Here is a 25,361-nt window from a genome sequence, read left to right on the forward strand (position 1 = left end):
TTCTATATAATATATATTCTATAGTGTATGGATTAAATGTAAGATTCAGAGTATTTCATGTCTTCATTTTGAATTTTTGGATATTTCTATTCATAGGTTTCATTTGTTTTTGTTTTTATTATACTGTATTTTCGCATTAGTATTTATAGTGTTCGGTTTCTTTTTTGTGCTTGAACAATACTCATGCAGTGCATAAAAACATTTTTTTCTGATTTTGTGTGATTTATTTCCATTAAAAAACAAAGCAAAATCAAAAACATTACAAATGCTGTGCTTTATTGAGTGTGTACTGTAATTGGTCTACTCTAAACAGGACTTGATAAAAAAAAAAAAACTGTCTTAGTTTAATGTCTACAGTTCCTTTGCCTAAATACTTGAATATACCTTTGATTCCCATACAACTCAGTGTAAAATGCCAAAGTTGAACTGAAGACAAATAGAATGTAAGCTTTGCACTCATGTTTTAGGTTTTAAACTTAGTGACTTCCCACATTCTCATGAGCTTTTTTGAGAGGTAGTTGTGATCTGTTCTACATGCAAGGTTCAGTCCAGCATTTTGGCAAGAAGAGGAGCAGCAACAATCAACAGATCAGACCCAGATGCTTGTCAAAAACAGCTGATCTTTTACTCTTCATGGGTGATACAGTACAAAAAAAACAGCAGCAGCTATGTGGGTAATGTAAACAACAGGTAAACAGCACTTGGGAGAGAAACAGTACAGCCATGTTTACACAGTGTAATTGTGGAAAGTTTGATCCCAAGAATTTCTCACTAATATCAGTCTAGTACCACATTCCTGCTCCTCAGCTGTTTCGGTGTTGTGCCATGTTTGTATTAGTCATATTTTCAAGACAGTGACTCAATTATGTATTTCCATGTAGTTTCTGGTTGAGCTTTCACAGCTATGTTTCTTTCTGCAACTAAATTATTTTAATAAACTTGTATCACTTGAACATATTTATCATCATTTTTATTTGACATACACCACCCAGCTTACCCCAACGACTGACAGTGAGCAAGGCCAAACAATTGAGTTTCCATCATGTTGTAGCACTCAGCAGTTCATCAAGAAATAGCTCTGATGCACATTTATTCATATTTCTATTAATGTGTCCAACAAGTTAAATGAGTAAACAACAGCTGAGTAGCGTTATGGTTAGTTTAATTTTTATGTTTATAGCTATGGTAGCAGTTTCACACCAGTCTTAATGCTAAGCTAGTCTAAAAACACATCAGACATACAGTGTCTTTAATCTAGACACACAGGAATTAAACTGATAGGAATTTTGTACTATTTGATCTAAAACCATCATTGTAAGTATTAGTATATTGTTTGTTAAACTAAATGTGGACTTATGTACTGGATACAGAATATGTTTTTGTGAATGACCACACATTTCTTAAATCTCAATAACTTAAATGTTATTGAGGTAGAACAAACAAAGAAAAAGGAAACAGTCAGCGAATGTCTCTGAATGACCTCCATGCATGTTCCTATATATGAAGCTTAGAAAAGCACCTTTTTATCCTTTGGTTATTGTGAGAGAGCCTCTGCTAACATAAGTGAATCCAATACTGTAGATGCAAGTTATATACAACCATTACTACTGTGATCATGTGCCCCGCCCAAAGAAAAGCACATTTAGAAATCAACATAGCACCTGTTGTATAGCCTGAGCAAACTGTTTCCAGGGTTGTGTATTGATATCAGGACAGAACTGTACAAAGACTGAGACAGCTGGTGTAATCTAGCTGTCACAGTAACAACAAAGCTGCTGTAGACCTTCAATGTGCTTTGTACTCGTATTTACCAGAACTTAGCAACTTTTGAGGAGGTAAGAGAAGGATAGACTATAGACATTTACTTTACAGAACATGACCTTTATATGGGCAGGAGTTACTAGACTAATGGATGAGAAGGATGGAAATAAACAAATATGTAAATGCCTGTTTACTGCTTCAGTTTCAGAAATAAGGAAACACATCAGTGTGTCCTAAAGCTAGTTTATTTTCACATTGTATTGGGAAGAGGTGGTCATTCAATTGATTTTTTAGCATCCTGGTTACTAGTAACATGCAGCAGTAAACTTCATCATGAGGGGACCTTGGGCTGTTTAAAACTTTCACCACTTTAGGTGAATGTCGAGCTCTAAAATACTGCTACAAAGGAGCAATTAAAATTTAGCTGCAAAACTGCTTAACTGGTGAGTCTTTGAGGACATACTATTTCTTACTTTTGATTGATTACCTTTAATAGTGTTGCTAATATTTCCTAAGAAAATATAATAAGTCTAGGTTTAAGGGAACATGAACAAATGAATAACATTGACAGTATAAGGCAATAACCACATGTTGACCTTTGACATCAGTTATAGGGTAACAGTACTAAGGTAAATGTCGATGTCCTAAGGTCATTCATTGCTAGCAGCAGGCTTTTGTGTAGCACCAGTAAGAATGTATTGTAACCACTGGTATGAGTGGTGTGTGTTGAGGACTTTAAGTGAGAGGTTACAGTTGAGAATTCAGGGTCTTGGTGTCTTACAGGACTGGCAGCAAGCCTTCCTGTAGTACCAATGTGAACACAGTTTCACCTTGAGGACCAGGGCACAGTTAGCAGTTGGCTTGTCTTGGCAGGAGTCGTCTACTGACGCTGCTGGAGATGCTGCTCGATAAACACACAAAAGCCATAAAAATGTTTACAATGGAACATACTGTGTGTTAGATGCTAGATTTTCTAATTCATTATGACACTGGAGGAACACACATTTCTTATAGTGACACATGAGTTCATATATCCCCCATCAATGCAACTAAAAGTTTATGGACCTGTTACATTAGCTTCCTTAAACGCATACGCCACATTCGTACCTGGTGGTTCTGTTGGACACTTCTGGATTTCACAGCTCTGTCTGGCTTTTGGCTTGAGTGCAGAGTCACAGCTGTGTCCCCTTGTTACCAGCTCCTCCCCCTGGTAACACTTGACTTCTCGAACCTGAACGCCATTCCCACAGGTCTTGCTGCACTGAGGACACAAGGAGGCAGGAATTTTCACGGACACTTATTTCAAATACAAGTAGATAAATGTCTGGAAATCACACACTGGCAGTTTGAAAGAATGTCATACAAATGCTGCATCAGTAAGTAGTCACACAAACAGACAATTACCTGGGACCAGGATGTAGTGAACCATTTAGAGCAGGGTCTCTGGAAGCAGGCTGAGCTGGTTTCTGGTTTCTTGCTATGGTCACAGCTACCGTCTGGAAACTCTTTGAACACACCACTTTCCAGACCAGCACACACCACCTGACGATGCCGCACACCACGACCACATGTAGCATTACACTGACACACACACACACAAATTAGAAAATAAAAACAACAATCAGAGTTTTTAGATAACCATTCATACACCAGCCAAAATGTGCTCTGACAAACTCAAAACCGAAGCATAGCACTATGGACTGGTTCTTTAAATGTTTACCTGTTGCCATTCCTGTTCAACCCAGTGAGGGGCACAGTCTCTTTCACCACAGGGGTAGATAGCCAACGGTTGCAGCAATTGGTCACACTGCTCCTCTGATGTCACTACCCCACTTGATGATCGACATGTCACTGCACGCACCATCCTTCCCTCTCCACACACACCTGAACACTAGCACATACACAGAAGATTTTAACTGAATGTCAGTTTAGAATTTCCGTAAACTACATATTAAAAGAGAAGTGTTAGAATTCCTGCTTTGCGTTAAGAATGTGTGTTTGTTAAACTCACAGGCCCCCAGTCAGAAACTGTCCATCTTCTATCACATAGTGGGCCTTCACATTCCTGACTTTCTATAGGCTGAGAGGACTTGTTACATAGTCTCATTTCCATCGAACAGCGGACCTTCCGAGTCCTAACGCCCCTAGAACCACAACGTGCTGAGCACTAAAACACAAACACAATGATCAACACTTCAAAAAAAGTAGTTTTTCACAAGGCATGTAGGAGAATCTGGAGTCAAGTTGAATATGTTTCTAAGGTCAGATGAGACCAAAACTAAGTTTTTGGCTTGGTCCTAAAGGACCTGGGTTGTAGTTGTTATGTATAGTCTCTTTGATGTCAGCTGCTGAAGCTTGTAACTCCTTCAGGAGCCAGTTATCTTGGCCTCCTTCACTACTACTACTACTTGCATGATTTCTGCATGTGCCATATTCCTTTAAATTATTAATGATGAATTTATGGTATTCCAAGAATTATTTAATGACTGGGAAATATTCTTGTATCTATCCCCTGACTTCTGCTTTCTAAAAAAAAAAAAAAAAAAAAAAAAAAAATCAATATCATACAGAATATTTTGCCAACATTTTGCCTCAAGTTATTCAAAATTCTTGTATGGCATTTCCAATTGCTGTAGTAAATAACTAGATTCTTAAGAGGGTCTTCTAATGCAAATTAGATTCTGGTAAAGAATATGAAATATTCTGAATTAATGAGACTCATTGGTTTTAAAACCACTTCTGGATGCATCTGCCGATAAGAAAAAAAGAGTTAGGTAGGAAAGAGTCAGAAAAGTCAGGGGGTATTGTGGACTGCAGAAACTGGCGGTAGCTTTAGTAATGCAGGAATTGTACTGAGATGTGGTGTGCTAGTAAAGAGAGTAAAGTAAAGGGAGAGAGCATAGCTATCAATGTTTTTCTAACCTCACATGACAGACAGTACTGAACTAATGAGCTCATTAGCTGATGTGGTTCAGACACCCAGTGAGGATGCAGAATAGCTGTCTATCTCTGGAAACACTGACAGAATAAAGTTTTAGCTACTCACACAACTGTCAACACTATTTTAGGTTTTGATTCTTAAAATGAGAACTGCTCCTTGTACTTAAAAAAAATCTATATAAAATGTTTTAATACTAATGGTGAAATATTTGAAGATTTATATCTCATTTAAAAGAAGAAAACATCAAGGGGATAGCAATGCCAATTCCAACCATCAGCATTATTACACACCACAACTGCTGGCACATTGCAGTGAGGGTTGTTACCTCTGACCACTCCGACACCTCCCACTGTGGGCCACAGCTCTGGCCTTGGCAGACCTTTCTGGTTGCTGGTTTGTGCAGGTCTTGTGACAGACACAATGAGTCATAGACAGAGGAGTCCAGACCAGGTGACAGCATCTTCCAGCAGCGCACTGTGCGGTACTGAACACCCTCACCACAGGTTCGAGAGCACTCACTCCACCCACTGGTTTCCCATCTAAAAAGTGTAAGATGGAGTGGTTAGGGAAACTGGCATAGTAATAAGTGTGTTTTATTATAGATACTAAACATTAGTAACTATTACGGTCAAAAATATGCAAAGCCTGGGAGGTGTCATGGTGGAAAAAATTTTTACTGCACCAAAATTTCTAATTTGTACTAGATGTAATAGCTTGTGTGGGATGCATGCACTACAGAATTAGCTTGATCAACTTCATATTGTTTTTTGTGGGAGACAGCTGTTATCTGACTCTCCATCTTAAATTAAACCAATCATGTCTAGACAGCCGTGTAGAGTGCAGTTTTAGGCTATTGTCTGGTAAGCATTTTCTCTAACACAGCTGAGTTTGCTTATACACACGGTGACCAGAACAGTAACTGCAACTCAAAGAGCAAAATAGGCACAGACACAATAGAACTGAGGACTGGCTTTTACTTTGCTGCTTCTTCATCGGGGTGCACATAGTAAAAACTATTATATACACCTGGTACTCCATAGATTCTGCAGATTAAGCCTAACACAGTATGAAATATCTGAGTGATAACTATCTTTGCTTGCTGTAAACTTTAGAGTATATAAAATAAATCTGCTGTCATAATGCTGCATGTCATTGCTTTTGTCCAGTTAAAAAATTCAAATTCCCAAGAACCAAAAAGCTACAGTATGATGTCAGTAGGGACATAAACATGGCCAAAAACAATATGCCAAATCTGAACCCCAAAGTACAATAGCTAAGGAACTGGATTTTTTAGTTTCAGTGGTAAATCTGTCAGGCATCAATGCTGGGGGCCATCCAAGCAACAGGAATCCTGCTGACAAGCATGACGAACAGCTGGCCAGAAATTTCATACAACAGGATCATGACCTTGGCTCAGAATATGACACATAAAACATAAAGGAGGACACTGCTACTGACTCCTGATCTGTCTGCTTTAATCGTTCTCACAGCTGAACACAGCAGCTGAAACCTCAGAGGTTTCCTCAAAATAGTTGAGCCATGGAAAGGAAAAGAAAAAATCAAAACACAAGTTTAAATCACGGTTCACTGCCACAGAGAAGAGAGGGAGAAAACTATTGGCCATGTGTCTAGATATACACAGTTTGGAAAAAGAGAGAAAAGAGAAAGATTTTATTTTTCATCAACATAATATTGAATGCACAATTAGCTAGTACAAATGAATTAAATTCAATTTTAAATTCAACTTTATTTATATAGCGCCAACAAAGTGAGTCAAAGTCAAGGCATTTTACAGAATAAAGTCAGTTGCACTAATTAAATTTGTATTAACATTTTAGACCATTTTCATCACTTCTGATGACAGAAGACCATTAGTACTAGCTAAATGTGCATTATTGTTATATTGGGGTTAGGATCAAGTCCGCATCCCTGAAATTGCATGTAGCGGGATGTAAACCTAATTATTATTACTTTGCATTAGTCAGCTATTTACTAGGCTAAATAAGTAAGGACAGTACCTTGGAGGACATTCTTTTCCAATGCAAAACTCATAAGTGGGCTCTGGTCTTTTCAGAGAGTCACAGTAACTGTCATCAACTTCAGTTCCATCATACCGAACACACAGGGCATAGTTAGTGGTGATACCTGGCAATACACACAATAATTAACAGAATGTACACAGATTAATAGAAAAGCAATCTACTGTACAGTATAGCCTATGTGCACTACAATGCAAATAGTTCTGTGTATTAAAGGAATAAAAACCAATTCAAAAATATACACCAAAGATAAATAACAGAACACGTTTGTGTATAAATTCATAGGTTAGATTATCAATAATTCGTGTCAATTTTCCTAATTAATAGCAGACAAGGTGGTGGAAAAAAAACAAACTCTTTGGAAAATTCATTATGCATTATCATACTATAGACAGATAACAAATGAGAAACAGTTTAAATGTGCAAGGGGAACGAGGCGTCACTGAAACATTCATACTGAAAAGTATAAAAAGTGTGCTAATCATAATCCTGCCAGTTAATCATGTATCAGACAGTTGAACAAACCACCACCATCATCATCCAAACACCAAATAATGAAATCTCTTTTAGAAAAATGGTTTTCTCTGGTGTTCCAGAGACTTGGGGCTCTTATGAAGCTGTATGATGGCCCATCATCTGAGGACACTTTGTTGGTTTTTGTTTGGTCACCTGTCTATACAACAACAACAACAACAACTTTAGCGACAAAAAGTCTACAATAAATAAATGTTTTCATGAGTGAGAATACAAATAATTTACAACAAGGAGCAATTTCTGGAATTAGATTCGCTGGACTCATGACTCCAAGATTTCTTCAAGAGAAAATATGTCTAATCCGTATCCTTTTGATCATTACCTTGATGTATTGTATGTGTAGTTATTTTTTTTTAAAAGCTGAACAGCATTTACTGTAGCTTAACTTCTGTTACTTTTTATAAATTTGACTTGATCTGTCACTGTTTTGGCATGTGCATGCATGAATGCCAATGGAACCGGGTCACTGATGTTGATTGATCAGGTGACAGCTACTAAAAATAACAGTAAGAATTATGAAGAGTATAGAGTCATATTTTCTGCTCAGATTCAGCCAAATGATAAATAATGACCCAAAACATACTGCAAAGTCAAACCAAAAATTTCCCAAGGCAAAGAAACAGGATATTATTCAATGGCCAAGTCAGTCACCTGATCTTAACCCAATAGAGTATGATTTTCACTTTTTGAAGACAAGACTAAAGACCCACAACTGTTGGAAGGGGTGTGGATTAGTTTGTCATGAAAGTCAGCTGTCTGTTGAACTTCCTTTATAAATTGTGATAAAAAAAAAAATAGGGACCCACAAACAAGCAGCAGCTGAAGGCAGCTGCAGTGAAGTCCAGGAAAAACATCTCAAAAAAAGAGGGAAGTCCACAATTGGTCATGTCAGTGGCTTCCATACTTTAGGCAGTGATTGGCAGCAAATGATTTTCCTCCAACTTTTAAAAACAAACATTGCATTTCAAATTATGTTGGTTTTTCAAATTATAAAAATGGCTATAATTCCTACATCCAAAACGCTTCTTAAAGCCACTGAATTAAAGCTACACTTTGATGACAACTTGATTGCTTCATTTTACATTTATTATGGTAGTGTACAGATGCAAAATTACAAATAAATCCGTCACTGTTCAAATATGTCTGGACCAGAATGTCCACAGAATGTGATTTTGAGATATGTGTTTACCTGTTGTACAGGTTGAGCTGCATGGAGCATAAGCAGAAACTTTCCAGCGATACATGTCTGCAAGACTAATGTCTGGGTCTAGGCCCACATCAAAATCATTGCTACAAAGATACAGAAACAGACAGGGACATTTTTTTTACGTTTCCAGATAATTTATAAAATGTTGTACAAGCTGTAAAAGCATTAGCAAAACATAAAACAAATATCTCATATATAGCTGTTTCATACCTCTCTGTGTTGGCTGCCTGAGCTGCAGACACCTGTTGCAGCTGTACCAAGATGGCAGTGTGAGTGTCTGAGTGTGTGCCAGGTTCTTTTTTTATGTGTTTAACGAAGTGTGTGTCAGGGACCGCTTGCATGTGTGACTGTATTTCCTGCTGTGTGCCTGTATGTATTTCTTTGGAAGACGTTTCCACACGTGTTTCTGCTTGTAAATGAGTATCTGTGAGTTTGTGTTTAACCATGTGTGCGTTTGACCGAGTTAGGGAGTGTGTGTTTGAGTCCGTTTGGTTGTAATGTACATTCTCCTGCAGAAGAAAAGGGGTCTCTTCGCGCAGGGCTGAAGAATGAACATGCTGACCGCCTGTGAATAGATATAAAAAAGGGTAATATTGTATATGTACATATTTTTTCAGAATTAATAATTACAATTATTCCACTGTTTTACTTTTAGAACAACATATCTTTGAGGTGTATGATGGCCACAGTTGCTCCCAACACAGATGATCCGAATGTCAATAACTGTCCTGCAATAAACATTTGAGTTTGTTTTACATTTAATTTCCCTAATTTCAGTTATATAGATCTTAAGTTAAAACATTTTACCTGCAAGCATGGGTAAAACATGTAAACTAACACAGCCGAGAACCTACAACCTTCCAGCTGTGAGGCAGCAGCGTTAACCAATCCACCACCCTGCTGCCCAAGCCTTATTTATTAATATGTTTTTTTGATATGGTTTACATTTGGTTTACAGTATGGAAATACAACTTAGAGAAAGACAGCTGTATTAAAATAAATGTGTTTGAGTTACAAGGAGGGTGCTCGTGACAGAGGGACATCTTATTGGACCCAAGCAAAAGATGCGCCCCTACAAGCAGATTTGTTAAATAAAGAAAGTGGCATATAAAATTAACATTTTTATTTTTGAGATTCTTTTACTTTTAACTAATTCATTACTTTTTTGATTGTTGTTTCAGTTAATGTTTAATTCTTTGTAACTGATAGATTAAAGGTTAGTTGTTTTGCTATCCCTGTTAATGATCTAATAAGCCCTTGTATATGTTCTTTTATTTATAAGTTAGAAATAATTTTGCTCAGTTAACTTTGCCTGAGTTTGGTTTTTTGACCTCTTTTGGCTTCATTGTTGTCTTCATAAAGCCTCTCTGTTCCATATGATATTCAGTCATCAAACAATTTAAAAAGTTAAGCTATGATTTGTCTTTTCTACCTGGGAAAGAGAGCACTAGAGTGTTGTCATCAGCAGAGGATGGCTCATCAATGGAATTGGAGGAACTCCCTTAATGAACAGAAAAACAAAAAGAGATGAGAACCACTATTAACGCTATGAAGCTCAAATGAAGGAAATATTCAAAAATATATTCTTGCTACTGTTAATGTTCAGTATACAGCAGGCTCCAAAAGAGATGCTGTTTGGGCACGCTGAAAGGGATTAGTGTATTATTATAGTATTATAGTGAATGCATTAGCGAGTCTCGGTCAGGACATTTTCATAACATTCCAAATCTGTCAAATGGACCATTATGCAAGCAGTTGGCCAGAGAGCTATGAAAAATCAGCAGTGTCAATGCAACAATGCAAGTGTCTCACAGACATGTCATGTTGGCTTATATAGTAGCCGATTAGTAAGAAGACATTGCTGCCCTGAAAAACATAAGTCATCTAATTTACTAATGACATTGCAATGAAAGTCTATGTTTAAAATTTTCTAAAATTATGATTATGATTTTCATGCTCATGTGAGATGTCCAGAGTATGCAAATATGTTGATACTTAGCCATAGAATCAATGCCACACTATTGGCAATATGACAACACTCTTATCATTTAGAGAGATTATCACAATAGTTAATGGACTGTATGGCACAGTACACTTTTTTTTTTATTTTGTAAAGGGGTGTACTTACTTTTGATGTATGCTGTATGTACAGGGAAACAAGCTAAACTCTGATTTTGAAAAGCTGCAACAACCAATGTTTAACATATTTACTTGATTGAGACTTTTATCTGAATGGTGACCAAACAACTTAGCAGCTTTTCTACATAAAGAAAATATTAATTAAAAAAATGGAACAGAAGACAGACTGGTTTCTGACTCACGGTAGCCAGGTAGTGATGGAGGTTCCTGGTCTTCCACACCATTGTGTCTGAGCACATGGCTGGTGACATCTGCTGGTTGGTAAACCAACATAGCCGCTGGTGGAGGAGGGCTGGGTGTCTGGATTTCCCACACCACTTCCTCCTCATCCTCCTCTTCTTCCTGTAGCTGAACATCTGATTCATCATCAGTTCCCAGCTGGGTGTTGTAGTGGTGAACAAATGTCACACTTCCTTTGCTGTGGTTTGTCAAATGAACCAATTCGCCCCTGGCATTGTCATTTACTTTATTATAAGTGAAGTTGACATGGGAGTGGGGAGAGGCTGTGGTGATGTGTTCTGCAGCAGTGATGTCATTAGACTTGAGTGGGATGGTGTACTCATAGGTGATGTGGGGGAGCTTCCCATTTAAGTTGTAATACTATATACACAAAAATAAAAACAATGCTGATTAACCACTTTATACCTGAATAGAATTGAATACTACATATGTAAAAAAATTACAGCCATACAATAAAATCCACAGCCTGAGACCAAACTGAAGATCTTGCAGATTTTCATATAAACTTCAAAATAAAGAGATACTTTGAGGATTTAGAAACACAGGAAGGTATAGCCCCTAAAATTAAGAAAAACATAGTGTAATCATTGCTCTTCACTGATTAGTCAGAAGGGTGAGCCTTTCCCAAAATGCTTTTAGAGGTGAATATGTCTTCTTAATTTTAATGTTGTCTCAGCCTTTTTGGACTACATTAGTAGCTAGTAGTAGCAGTACTTTACTCATTCCCAGTGCACAAAATCGGTGTGTGTGTGAATGTGTGCAAGCATATGTACTACCATAACATTAAGGCCCTGCAGTGTTGGTCCCTGAGCAATGATGTACTCCAGTCCATCAGAGAACACATTGCTTGGACGTCGGTATTTAAACACTGTTCCCGCCACATGGAAATTCTGAGGATTGTCAAACACAGTGTTTCCATTGAAGAAGAAATGACCATCCTCATCTGCCAGGGCTAGATAGGAGGGGAAATATCAGGGGGTGGGACTGAGACAGTTATATTCAAAACTGTGTCAGAACCCAAACAACCTACACAATGGTTAGTCATTTTCAAGATACTGATACCTACAATATAGCTACTGATTCTTGTTTGTGAAAACATAATGACAAAATTACTCAGAATTAGACAAGAAAATCCCCCAAATCTCAGTAAAGTCTACAAATATATGTCCAGACTGTCCAGACAGAATGTTTAACCTTGCCTGGCTCAAACTGAAATATTTTTGATAAAAAACTAAATTTTAGAACAGCTGCTGCAGGTACGTTTGTGCTTTAAATGTTTGTTCAAAGCTGGTAATGTCAGACTATTGACCTTAAAGAAGTTGTAGGTTCTCACCCAGGATGTTCTCAGTCTTGTGTCTCTCTATGATCTGAATATCTGTGGCTCCAGGTGGAATGTTGGTGATGAACACATAACCTGATAACAAATATGCATACTTTAAACATAGAACAATTGTCTCATGTGAATTGTCACTGCTGAAAAAAGCTCAACCGCACTGTACTTTGGCCTAATTTCACTTTGTTTTTTCCAGAAGGTTTTAAAAGTGAGTTTAATCAAACCACAGAAAACATGGTTTTCTTTTTGTCTCTGTGTCTCACTGCAGGGAACCGCTCTTTCAGAATTATCCTGAGAAGCCCCTATATCCATATTCCACCCAGCTCTAGCTGGCAACCTGGATGGTTGATTCAGGGTGAAGCTCACACCTCCCTAAAAAAGGGATTTGATACAGCATTGCTCATCATTCAAATTCTATTTCTAGCTTTACTCTGAAAGCTTTTGTTTCTCTCCCGACTGCTTGGTTTAACAGTTGTAACTTTTGTGGTAATGCCACAGTCCCCAGATGCTAGCACAAAGTCTGTCAGCCTAAAGATCAATACCACATCCCCGGCGCTCACGTGGATTTTCTTATCATTGCTGTCCTCTCCACTGGATGTTTCAACTGTCTCATCACGCATTTCTGCCTGTCCTGACAATAGTTCTGGTCTTTCCAGCCAGACTTTCTGTACAGTAAGAGCATCAATTAGGATCATCGGTTATAGTTCCCACATAGTCTGTCAGAAAATTACCTTTACTGGCCATATCTACCTCTTGATACTGCAGACTTACTTTTTACAACGTCAGAAGGATTAGACCCAACCTTTCTGAATGTGCTACAACTCCTTGTGCAGGCACTGGTCATATTTCGTCTTGACTACTGCAATGTCCTTCCTGACGATCCAAAATGCAGAAGCATGTCTTATTTTTAATCACCCAATAAAGGCACATCTCAGTCACTACTCTGCATTTATCTGATGACTTCTTCATCCATTCTTTATAGACCTTCCCATACACACATCCAATTTCTAACTTTCTGCAGCTAACAGTTTTTCCCCTGATCTTTAAAACCCTGCCCCCACCACAGGCCCTCTTCACCCATGACAGACACAGGCATGGACAGCTTCTGCAGCACACTTTAAACTTGTTTGGTTAGTCTATGCCCACTGTCTTCCAGGCCTGCCTGTCCCTCAGCTCTAAATCCTTGGCTCACTAACCTGATCTCTGAACAAAGCACCATGCTCACAAGTGCTGAGAGGAAGTGACATTAGTCCAAGCCCCCAACTGCTCTTTATATCAGAGCCTGGTTGCATCCTTTTCTCACACTGTCACCAAAGCAAAAACAGACTACGAAGACTTGGTTAACATCACCACTGACAATAGGAAGCTGTTCTCCACTTTTAAATCACTCCTCTATTCCCCTCCATCTCATCCATCCACCTTTCACTGCCAAAGACTTTGCTAGCTTCTTATGGCAGTCTTCTGCTCCTAGCTCAAACCATACTACTGCCTGTTCTCTGTTTCCCATCCCTTCCTCTCTCTCAGTCATTGAAAAAATACAAAATAAATAAATCACTAATACATTAATACATCTCTCACAAATGCGGTACCACCTCCACCATCACATTCAATCAGGCACACTTATAGAATTACAGACCAGTTTCTCTGAGAGCCTGAGCCTCTCTACTGGGGTTCTGCATGGCTCAGTTCTTGGTCCTCTTCTTTCTTCCATCTATGCTAAATCCCTTGGATCTATCCTCCAATCACACAGCTTTTCCTGCTGTTGCTATGCGGATGAAAAACCAAGTATGCCAAAAATCTGGGGGTCATTATCAATGATTTTGTGTCTCTACGGCATACATTTTTGCCCTCTAGGCCATGAGAAAGAGAAAACCCTACCTTTAGGAATATATATCCCAACTCATTGTGCAGGCACTGGTCATAGCTCATCTCGACTACTGCAATGCCATGCTGACAGAGCTACCAGCATGCACGATCACACCCCTCAAGATAATCCAAAAACCAACAGTGTACAGTACAGTGCCTGTGTACTGCTCGCATTGTAGGTCAATTTAAGTGAAAGAAAGAGTAACATACAGCAAGCCCAGTGTATTTTATGTTAAGGGATTTCTTTAAATTAAATAGCAGAGTACACCGGTTTGATTAACACCTAGTCCACAGGGCCCACAGGGCTCCAACATAATGCTAGTGTGATGTACAGTCAATTATGGCCAGATAATTGATATCCTGACTTCCAGGGATAATCTCAAGCAAGTCTTCCCCATAGTTAAGACACCTTACTCATGTTATCCTGTAATTCCTGTCAACATGATAAGGAACATCAGGTTTTCAATGTAGTTTTGGTGACATCAAGCCATGTAGACTGTTTAAGATGAAAAAGAAATAAAATAGATAAATGAATAAAAAAAAAGAACCAAAACATTGTGCATAAATAACAAAACTCTTAAAGAATAATTTCAGTCATTGTTTAAATCAAATAATACTTTCCACAATCAAAATACAGATGCTTAAACCAACTAAATTTCCTGAATCTTCTCTACTCATGTTTGGTTAGTTGTTAGTGTGCAGCCTAGATTCTCATGTTTGTTGTTACAATACACCTCTGTTGTTGTCCAAAAACTATTAAAAACACACTAACCAGACACACCACTTTGCTAGGTGACGTGCTTCTTCATTATGAAAACCAAGATCCTTGTAGACACTGTCCATACTCTTTAAAGTCTCAATAATTCCACTTTAAAGGCAACTTCACCAATTGTCAACTTGATTTCTGGGCCTTTAGTTGAGTATTTCTTTGCTTCTAGCTAAAAAAAGAGCTCTGGAGAGGCAGGTTGATCAAGATTACAAACTCTATATTTTGAGCAACACGTTGACATATTCTGAACTGAAGGCTCCTCCAAGTTATGTCATCTGGAGGCATTTTTCAGCTAGATGTAGAGAGATATTTTGATATAGGGAACTGAATTGGAAAGTTTAATGGCATTTATATACATGTACTATCCAAACTAGAACAGAGAAAAGAGGCAAGTTAAAAATCAGTGAAGGCGTCCTTTAAATGTCATGCATGCAGAGTTTGTTTGCTGAAATACAAGGAATTCCCAAATTGGAGCATATGGTGTTATGTTTGTTAAAAATAAAACGTCACTGGTTTTGGAATAAGGAAATATATAACATTCAGTGGAGCAGCGTTTCTGGCTGTGTTATACCTTTTTGGAAAACAACACAGGTCTATGGCACCAACAAACGAGTGAATCCGGGCTGCAGCTCAACAACCCCTGCTTTGCTCTTTGTGTCACATTTAAAAAAAAATGGTTCGTATATAACATTCAGGCACAGCCCTAGTGTGCAGTGCCCCTTTAAATGTACTCTGCAACTGTAACCAAATTAATCACCTGACGACTTTAATCATTAGGGACATGACCTTGAACTTCTAATTGCATGCATGTTTCTTTACATGTATGTTTGTGTGTGTGTTACCTAACTGTGTGAGTGCCTTCCTGTATGAACCAGAGATGTGCTGGCATAATGTTCCGTTGCCTCCACAGACTCCACATCTGTCTACTGTCATACTGCTGTACAGCTCCCCGTCACAACCTACAGGCTGCAGAAGATGGCGTTAAAGAAGTACAAACACTTTAGTTATTTATTTTGCTTTACTCATCAACAAGAAATATTGGCTTTGTGTAAAAAGGAAATATACCTTCATGATATTGAAAACATTTGATATATAAACAAAAATAAGAAATTGATAAAAAGGAAAAACACGAAAATGACTGCTTTTCCTTGGTTGGATTACCTGACATACTCCTTCTATACAAACTCCCTGGTATTTAGTGTCACGACAGAAGGTACCATCATGGGCAGGCACAAGCAGCTGTCTCTCACCACTGATAGTTGTACACTGGAGGTCACATGGCTTATTGGAGATGCTGATGTAATCAGCTGTCCAGGAAAGTGAATATTGAAATTTGTTTTAATGATATCACAATTTAGGACATCTGTGTGATGTGTAAATTCAGTGCAAAATTCAATTCATTACATCTGCCATGTGATTAGCCCAAGGTTGATAAGACTTGTGAAGTCTTTCATACTATTTTCAGCAGTTCCAAGATACTTAAGTAAGCTGTGAAATAAACATTATCAGCAGATGCCCAACTGTAAACCTTTTAAGAAACAATTGATTTTCTAGGGAATATGCTACAGACTGAAATCTGAAGGGACAAATATGCAGGCCTAAAATTAAACATTATAAATAAATTATACCTGGATACAGAGGTATCCACTGGTAATATCTTCTTCCAAATACTTTTGAGTTAAATTGAGAACACTGGTGTTGTTTGAAGCTAATGTTCGGGCTGGGACAGGGCTGTAAAAATAAAGCAGACAACAAACACAGACACACACATGCACACAATATTCAAGCATTTTTACTAACATTTCTTGCAATTATTTTTAGTATAAATAACCAATGTAGCATCATACCTGGTTTGGACAGAGCTGGTACTGTTTTGGAGAGCCTACACAATATGAGCTGTTTACGTTCTGGGTGGTGGATAACCTGAGCCAGAGAGAGGATAGAGTACTATAGTTTAATATGTAGCAGTGCATGGATAAAAACAAAAACATGGCATAAAAACTTTAGCATCATATGCAACATTAAGAATAGAAAACATAGTCCATGTGGCCAACATTTGGCCACCATTTACACCATTACAGAGTACATATACAGAAAAGATTTTAAATACCATCCTATTTGTGTTTAAGCTATCAGTGTCTTTTATAGAATGCTCTTACGCTAAATGTGGTCTTTCAAGTGTCAAGCAGCAACATCTGGCATAGCACGAGCACGCCATCTTTCTTTGTGGCTCAAAAACTGGAAAATCTTGGAAAAACTGTTTCTTCAATTATGTTTTTATTATATGCGACATCCACCAATAGCTTTATCACAATGTAATATGTAGGGAATCCAGTGTTAATGCAGTTTTCTTTGGATGTGAGACAGATGTGAAACCTTTAGTTTTAGGTAACGGATCTGGCATTTGTCATTTAACAAACTGATTTTTTAATTTTGATAACTTTTATTTTGTGCGGAAGAGGAGGAAGGATCTCTGCACTAGTTGTACCACGAAAAATCTGTACTTTAGTTTATGTATGTGATTCTCATTGTGTTTGAGAGAACGTAAAGAACTCCAAAATGGAGTAAGGGCAGCTGTCTTTCATTACAATGCCCCCCTGAAACACACACACATTATTCCTCTGTCTATGTATTTGTGTGTCCTTTTCATCAGCCCACCCGCCTACAGTGTTTACACAGTAAAATAGGACAGACAGCAGGAAGAGGTGAGCAGGAGGTCACTATGTGAGAGTGTCACATCTAATTGGTGGAAGGTGATGATGAGGACAGGAGAGGAATAAAATCAGGAGGAAAAAAGTAGAGGTGGTGAGGTGGGTAACAAAAAGAGCAAAAAGAGGAGGGTGTGGATAAGAAGAGGAGTAAAATGGACAAACATTAGGAACTGGAGAAGAGAGGAACCAAGTCAGAGGAAAGGAGGGGGAAGAAAAGGAGAGACAGAGGCCAAACATTGGGGGCAGTGTGGCATTAATCTTGGTTGACAGAAACTTCCGCAAGTCTGCCAGTGGGGAGTTGAAGGTAACAAGATGGATAAAAACAGACATTGTGTTACCACTCTACCTGTTTTCAGCTCTTTATATCTCCATGTCTGTACTCAGCTTATTGCCATGAACATTTATTTACACACATACTATTTATCACTGTCTTCAAATACACAAATTGGTTATATTTTTTAGTATCAAATAGTGTTTAGGGTTCTTATTTTCCTGCCAGTGCAAAACCAGTACTTTCACTAACTAAACGATAATGTGATTGGTCCAGTACTTCCACACTAGTTAACCTGTCAATCTCACACTCCATTTTACCCTCAATGTGGAACAAGACCCCTAGAAGACATACACATGCTCTTGAATTGTAAGACTGTATTTAAGTTTGAACCCATATTTCCATGCGGCCCTAACCAAAATCTTGAGTCACACAGAAATTAGTTTCCAGCTACCATATTTTTTATAAACACTACCTCTGTATGAGACAGTGCCTCTCCTGACTCCTCACTCCGCCTCCACAGCTCCTGGAACAAGAGGACCAAGTCGACCACTCACCCCACCACTGAAACACCTCCTCCTGGGAGAGAGTATACACAACACAATAGTCAGAAAACACAACCTCAGTAAGTTTGTAATTTAAATTAAGGAGAGGTGTAACATATCAAACTATGGGTATATGGGCTTGGAGATGGGGAGTACTATTAAAATCATGCTAAATATATATCAGCCTTCATAATTCACACACACTGAAGTAAAAAAAAAAAAAAAGCTGTGATGATTTTGTCTTCCTGTGATTACTGTATAGTGTTTAAATGGTCAAAACTACTTAAAAAAGTGTGTGTAATTACAGTACCTTGTTTTCTGTCTGTTTAACATTCAGACTTCTATGGCTGTGTGACTGTAAATGGATGTTACGTTGCTCCACCCTCACTTCACTTCTGTCCTGGCAGACACACACCATATACACAAGATGTATACACATGAAAAAATGGGACAAGCACTCACAATTTAGTTGATCCTTTAATTCACCAGTGAAAGTAACTTGCTCTAATAGGAAATAAATTGACATTTTATTATGCTGCTGCTGTTGTTGTTGTTGTTGTTGTTGTTGTTTTTAACTGTCAACTGTATTGGTTATTGTATGTAGTACATTTGATTAGTGGACCCTGTCAAAGATGAATTTCTGTCACTGATTGGGACAGACAATAAAGTTAATCTTAATCTTAACCACAGTTCTATGCCGCTGTGATTAGCTAGCTCAAGTACGTCAGTAGAAATCCATTTGAGTGAAATTCATGTGAGGTAAAATTACACTGTAGATGTTTTAATCTCACAAATTGGCGTTTTGATAAGAAGCATTCATAAAAGAAGGTAGCTTGAAGGCAAAGATCTGACTTATTTGGTACCCCTTAGTTCCCTGAAGCAAAATTCCTCTTTAACAATGTTACCTATTAGATAAATATTCAAAATGAAAACCACAACAAACAAAATCAAATGTTTTATACCGGATGTTTCTGTGTCTTAACAAAACATCCCAGTGCCTGCTGAAATAATTCAGCAAACAACCAGACACTGAATGTCACTTTTTTGATTACTTCTATGCCGAATGCCAGTAAACGTACAAAATGCTGAGAACAAAAAGACACAGGTTCATCAAGTCACTAGTAGCCTTCTGTATTATGTCAATGTAACTTGTAGAAAACGTTCCTAATTAGAATAATTATTGTAATTGGGGCGGCTGTAGCTCAGTTGGTAAGGCAGTCGTCCACAGACCACAGGATAAGTGGTTCGATCCCCGATCCTGGCTGTATATCAAATTGTCTCTGGGCAGGACACTGAACCCCTAACAGCCCACTCCCACCCCCAGCTGGGCAGTGCCGGTCCGAGCCCGGCAGAAATTGGTGAGGGTTGCGTCAGGAAGGGCATCCGGCGTAAAACTGTGCCAAATCAACATGCGGACAATGATCTGCTGTGGAGACCCTGAACTCACGGGATAAGCCGAACGGACAAAAAGAGATTCTTGGTACATGCATCTATATCTTGCCGTAAAGAAAAGTAATTGCAGTGTTTGGAAACAATTTAGGAATGAAATAACTGCTAATGTTGGTACTAAATTTTAAAACTGACAAATCTTCAAAGCAAGTGGAAATTTGGTTTTTCATGCATCACGGAGATGTGATTAGATTCAGTCAAGTTTCAGTCAGGTTGTATTTTTAAATCCATCTTACAAACACACACTCACATCAAGGCTTTAAGTTCTATTACTGTGTTGTCTTAACAGGGTCCTAAACAAGCCTAAACAAGCTCCTTACTCTGTCAGAATACCCTCTGGCTAGCCACAAGCCACTGTTGTGTGTGTGTTTGGATATTTGTATGATGTGTCAACTTATATCAGGCACCGTTGCTTACTATCAAAGCTATGCCAATCAACGTGTTTTGAAGCTGATGACCGGTCAGTCAAGTCAATAAATTTAATGAGTTGATAAGGATTTTTTGTTTTAGTGATTAAATGGAGGACGGAAGATTCCAAAAGTGTAAAAACTATAAAGACTGTGCATATTTACACTAACTTCCATAACAGAATTTTAGGGTTTGAAGTCACTGGGATGTGGTTGTGCTATATAGAAAAGCAAAAACAGACACTGCTGGTCAAAAGATTGGTAGGGACAAACTTAAACAGTGTTTCCCCCAATGGTCACGGATCATCAGCCTCTGAAAGTCTGGATAGACCAAAACCAAACATACGGTATTGGATACAGTATTATAAGTTTTCCAAGTTGGAAGAACAGTCAATACAGCATCTTTGATATTGTAAGTCAATATAAGTTTATATATCTGTATGATCATACAGTATATATGTGCAGAAATACAGCATTGGTCCACCAGGCAGTACTGAAAAGTTTGTTTTTCAGTGATGAACTGTCAATACGGCATTCAAATTAGTTGCTGTAATTTAATAGCAAGATTACTAAGTGATGTCTTCAAAATGTGTGTGTACATGTTCAATTTAGTAAATATTCATTCATTATAAAATTCAGATTGGGCTAGTTTCCTCTTGGAATTTATTCCAATAACTATGAACCCACATTGTTTGCTATGTGTGAGTTGTTAATATACTGTGGATTTTATAGTAACCTCCAAAATTACTAAAACAGCAAGACATTAATTTAATTTTGCTGTACACTGACAACATTTGGGATAAAATCAAAAGATAGAGATGAGACGAAGTCAGAATTGCAGCTTTTGATGCTATTTATAATTCAAAAGGTTAAATAGTATATTGTAGAACATAGCCCCTTTTGTATCAGATGACCCAATTTTATAAGCAAAAGTACTGGAACAAATTGTTTTAAACATAAATAAAATGTAATATTTGGTTGCAAATGCCTTGCTGGCAATAATTGCATCAAGTCTGTGATTCAGTAACATCACCAAATTGTTGGCTTCTTCTACTGCAATAACCTCTTCAGCAGGTGGAATGCATGCTCCACTTGATTGACTGGCCATTGACCATACAGCTTTGGCTTCTGATGAAGTCCTTTTTTTAGTTGGCAGTGTATTTTGGCTCAACTGTCTCGTTGCAAAATGACAAACATCCCACTGAGTTTTAATGCATTTTCTGTAGACCTCCGAATTTGTTCTGCTGACATCATGAGTATATCATCATTTAAGAAAAGTAAGTTTTCTAAAAAAAAAGTCTCTCTCTATTTTCCTGTCTCTTCCTCTACCTCTCTATTTTTTTCTCTCGATCTTTTGTTATTAGGACACAGCCAATTAAAAGCTTGATTTCAATAGTTTCTTGTGTATGGTCTAGTCCACAACCACACTGTGCAGATTTTTTTAATTCCCGGGTTTTGAGGACATAACTGAATAACCTGATATAGGATTAGTACATCAAGCATTACTAATTTGATCTCAAATATGTTAAGCCACACAGGACAAACACCCCTCATGTTAGCATGTGTTTTTTCTGCTCATAAAGTAATATTCAAATTATGGGTTGTGATTTTCCCATCTTTCAGTTTTACTTTAGAGTGCTCACAGTGCTTCTGTCTGTCTTTCTTGGCTGACCCATTTCAATATGTACCCCAATGTTTGTCCAGTGCCTTTTACTGTTTTCTCCTTTGTACGCAGATTTAAGATGGTTTGCTTTTCTCAAATAGATGGCCTTCTGTTCTTCATGTTAATTTAGGCTTTATTTATCGGTTTTAACACCAAATGCAGTCTTTACATGTAAATTCAAAGGTCCGCTTCGCTCATTGAAACAACTGAGGGGAGTTCCTAACTCAAGGCTGGCGGGAACCACTTATAAGCCCAAAATGCTCCTGAAGTATGACAGGGTTACCGATTAGCACACACTCCCAAGTCCATGGAAATGCCACTCTGAAATAGCTTTGTTTAAACCAGAAATGTGTGGTGCTGGTTTTTTATTAAATTTTCTAGTGTGTGTGTTCCTCAAATTAAAATAATACAAGGCTTTATGTCAAAAGTCTCCCATGGTTAAGATTTGAAAATGCAATAGTGTGCGTCAGGCCTCAAGAAATTAATCTTTTTAAGAAAATAATGATAGCCATTTCAAAGTAAATAATATGACCACAAAGAATGTAAATCTTTAAGTAGAAAGCATTACCTTGCTGTTGCTATGGTGTAATCTGTTTGTGTGTAATGTGACTGCTTTAGATATTGGAAGACAATATCTTTATCTAATCTATGCGAAAAAGGCATATTAGATGTCATACCAGTTGTTCATACTACACAACGTTCCTTTTTACTGCTGCCATCATGTCCATGTGTAGTTAATGTCATCCACAAAGCTCAGTTTGCCATTCAGAAACCAAGAGGTCTTTTAAGACCACTATGTATTTTTTTTTACTGGCAAAAAGAATGAATGGAGTGCATGATAAAGCCAGTGCTAAACAGATAAATATGGGGCATTCTATCAGCTGTCACTGGGGCATGTTTAGTCCACTCATTTGCAAAACCAGCGGCGGTGAGTGCTGGTGGTGACTGCAGTGGAGACTAAAGTATCTGCAAACAATTGTTTGCAGACACTTTTGTAATGCATCTGTTTAGAGTTTCAAATAAGAGACCTCAAGTCACCCTGATAGGCTGGCTGGCTGGCTGCTGCTGTTGTTTTCTTAGAACAAAGTGCCTGTGCAGCAGATCAGTCTGTTAATTTGTTAGTTTGCTAAATGGTCATTTAGTCCACAGTGAGCAGTTCAGTCTGCAGTGTTTTCCATCTTGCAATTTCTCTGAGACTGGAGTGAATATGACTGATTCCCTGACAGTTTTTGCCTACTGACAAACAAAATTGCAGAATTGTGAATATATTAAGAAAGAAAAACTGATTTTTTCAAACAGCAAAGAGCCATGTAGTTTAATAAGTACCATTTAAGCCCAAAAAAGGGATAAAAATCAAGAAACCATTGAAGTACTGTTGATAGACTAAAACATCAATGAAAAGAATGCTGTTCATGGCTGCTGACAAAACAACTTGAAGCGTCACTGTCAGAGTTACCTAAATTAACTTGATAGACAAATGGGTCAGTTTAAGTGTGGTAGAATAACCAGATTTGTTCAGCTTTGCAGCCAACAATTTCCTTTTTGAGTCTTCCATTCACGCCTTCTGTTTAGTCTCTTATCCTTCTCTCTCTGACACTGCAGGCATCAGCAAACTAAAAACAGACTGATGACATATCCAAACACATGATAACTCAGCAACTCTATTGTAAACATATGTGGCAGTTTGTGGAAGAGTACTCAGGACAAACGGGGTTGATGAGTCCTTTGTTTAAATATTTATCTACCAACCAACATGTTAAAGTAAGAACTTGTGTTATTTGCATAGGACAAGCACTCAGCTTCAGCTGCTTGTGTTACACCATACCGCATGACAGATAGCAATGCAACTTGCATTACTTGCAAGTATGCCTTCCAAGTAATGTTAATTATATACAGATACTTTATGAAAAAAATAATAAGATGAAAACAAAATCAATAATTTATTTTATTTATAGTCACTGAATAATAAAATAATATATTTAAATGGTCTTTTTTTTTTTTACTTCTACCAAAGTTAGGAGAAGCAAACAGACGTGAAAACATTAACTGACATTGTTAATGAGAGGCCATGCTTAAACGGTTTGTGGTGAAGCAACAACCCCTCAATACAATGTCAATGGTTTACAGTTTGACAGTTAATAAGAGAGATTTCTATTAGTATCAGTGTCAAATTTAACTGGTGATTAGTACTGACATTTTTAGGAACTGCATATAAATTAGTATCTAAAATCACAACTTGCATATTACTAAAAAAGCTAGATTCTTAAATATCAAGTATAACTGGTTCGAATTTGGTCCACAGTGAGTGAAATTAATACAGTACTTACAGATTTTAAAATTGAGTGCCCAAAAAAAAAAATCGATAAAAGATTCTAAAAGTTGTAGATTTTTTGATAAGATGTAATAAAATGCCATTAAACACTATCCCTCATTTGAACATGAACCTTAATTGCAACCATTGTTTTTTTTTTTTTTCTTATGTTCTGTAACCAAAAATGGTCAAGTTCAACCAAGTTACACCAACACGTTTGAATGGGGTAAGCAGTAGGAGGACACTCCACAGTCCAAACAGTGAACCCTCTCCAGAAGGGAGGAGTACTGTAGTTTAGTCTGGTAGTTAAGATAAGCCACCCATTATAGCATGTCACATTCACTGGATGTGCTCTGATTTGAGTACTGGAGAACATCATTCATCAGCTTTTTACTACTTTCGATAAACCAAACTACATTTAGAATTTAGCCAACATTATTTATGCAATTTACCTGCCAAACTGTTTATCGTTTAGAGAGGTTAAACACATCTTTAGACAGCAGCTTTACACGTTTACTGCTTTACGCAACATGCATCAAAGCCTCCCACAAATGCTAATTGATAAAAGTGTTTACTTTTTACGGGGTTCACCGAAGGGAACAGTGATATTCCCGCAGAACAGTTAGCTTACTTTTGCATTTGCACAATGGCTTATCGAGGCTCGGACCATTTAATGGAATTTAATTCGGATATTTTCGCTGCTGGGTTTATTATATTAGCCGAATTCAAGTTTGCTGCAATTATTAATTGAAGCTGAAAAGTAGACAGTGCCCTGGACGATAAACAAAACACAGAATCAGTGTTACAGTTGGGATAACGTTACGGATCAAACTGTGTCCATTCACTTCTTCAGCATTAGGAGGTGAACAAACTGCTACACCGCGAGCTACTTACCTTAACGGACCAGCTGTTCATTAGCGGGAGAACCGGGAGGTGTAACAGGAGAAAGGAGCAAACCGGGAGAGTTAAGCCTCCGTTACCGAACATGGTTCATTCATGTCATGGAGCGACAAATCTTACCCTCCCCTTACCTCCGCTCCGCTCCGCTCCGCTCCCCTCCCCACTTCTCCCCTTCTTTCCCCTCCCATGTCGACCCCCTCCTTTGTCACGTAAGTACGCCTTCATGTCTCGCTTGCGCGCACTGCACTCCCCTCTTCCTTTGTATTCACTGAAGT

At 37.9% G+C, this 25,361-nt stretch overlaps 1 protein-coding gene across 3 annotated transcripts; it reads right to left on the bottom strand.

The window, feature by feature from the left end:
- Positions 1-600: 600 nt before the first annotated feature.
- Positions 601-25,252, bottom strand: si:ch211-267e7.3 (ADAMTS-like protein 2). 3 transcript variants are annotated; one of them, XM_067475320.1, is made up of 20 exons: positions 25,081-25,250; positions 18,667-18,756; positions 18,287-18,390; positions 16,677-16,752; positions 16,458-16,560; positions 15,991-16,136; positions 15,672-15,795; positions 12,195-12,275; positions 11,638-11,813; positions 10,804-11,221; positions 9,915-9,983; positions 8,693-9,047; positions 8,465-8,565; positions 6,721-6,847; positions 5,028-5,241; positions 3,773-3,928; positions 3,482-3,652; positions 3,166-3,342; positions 2,869-3,022; positions 601-2,662 (listed from the first exon to the last, which is right to left on the bottom strand). In XM_067475320.1, exons 1-20 carry the CDS (start codon positions 25,171-25,173, stop codon positions 2,523-2,525), a joined length of 3,075 nt encoding a protein of 1,024 aa, XP_067331421.1. In that variant the 5' UTR covers positions 25,174-25,250; the 3' UTR covers positions 601-2,522. The 3 variants fall into 3 exon arrangements, 2 of the variants coding, with proteins under 2 accessions (XP_067331421.1, XP_067331422.1); XR_010910638.1 differs by having other exon boundaries at positions 2,525-2,662; positions 2,869-3,017; positions 25,081-25,252; XM_067475321.1 differs by lacking the exon at positions 18,667-18,756 and having other exon boundaries at positions 25,081-25,249.
- Positions 25,253-25,361: the final 109 nt, after the last annotated feature.

The sequence above is a fragment of the Channa argus genome, chromosome 14 (assembly GCF_033026475.1).
Source record: "Channa argus isolate prfri chromosome 14, Channa argus male v1.0, whole genome shotgun sequence".
NCBI classification, from domain to species: Eukaryota; Metazoa; Chordata; class Actinopteri; order Anabantiformes; family Channidae; genus Channa; species Channa argus.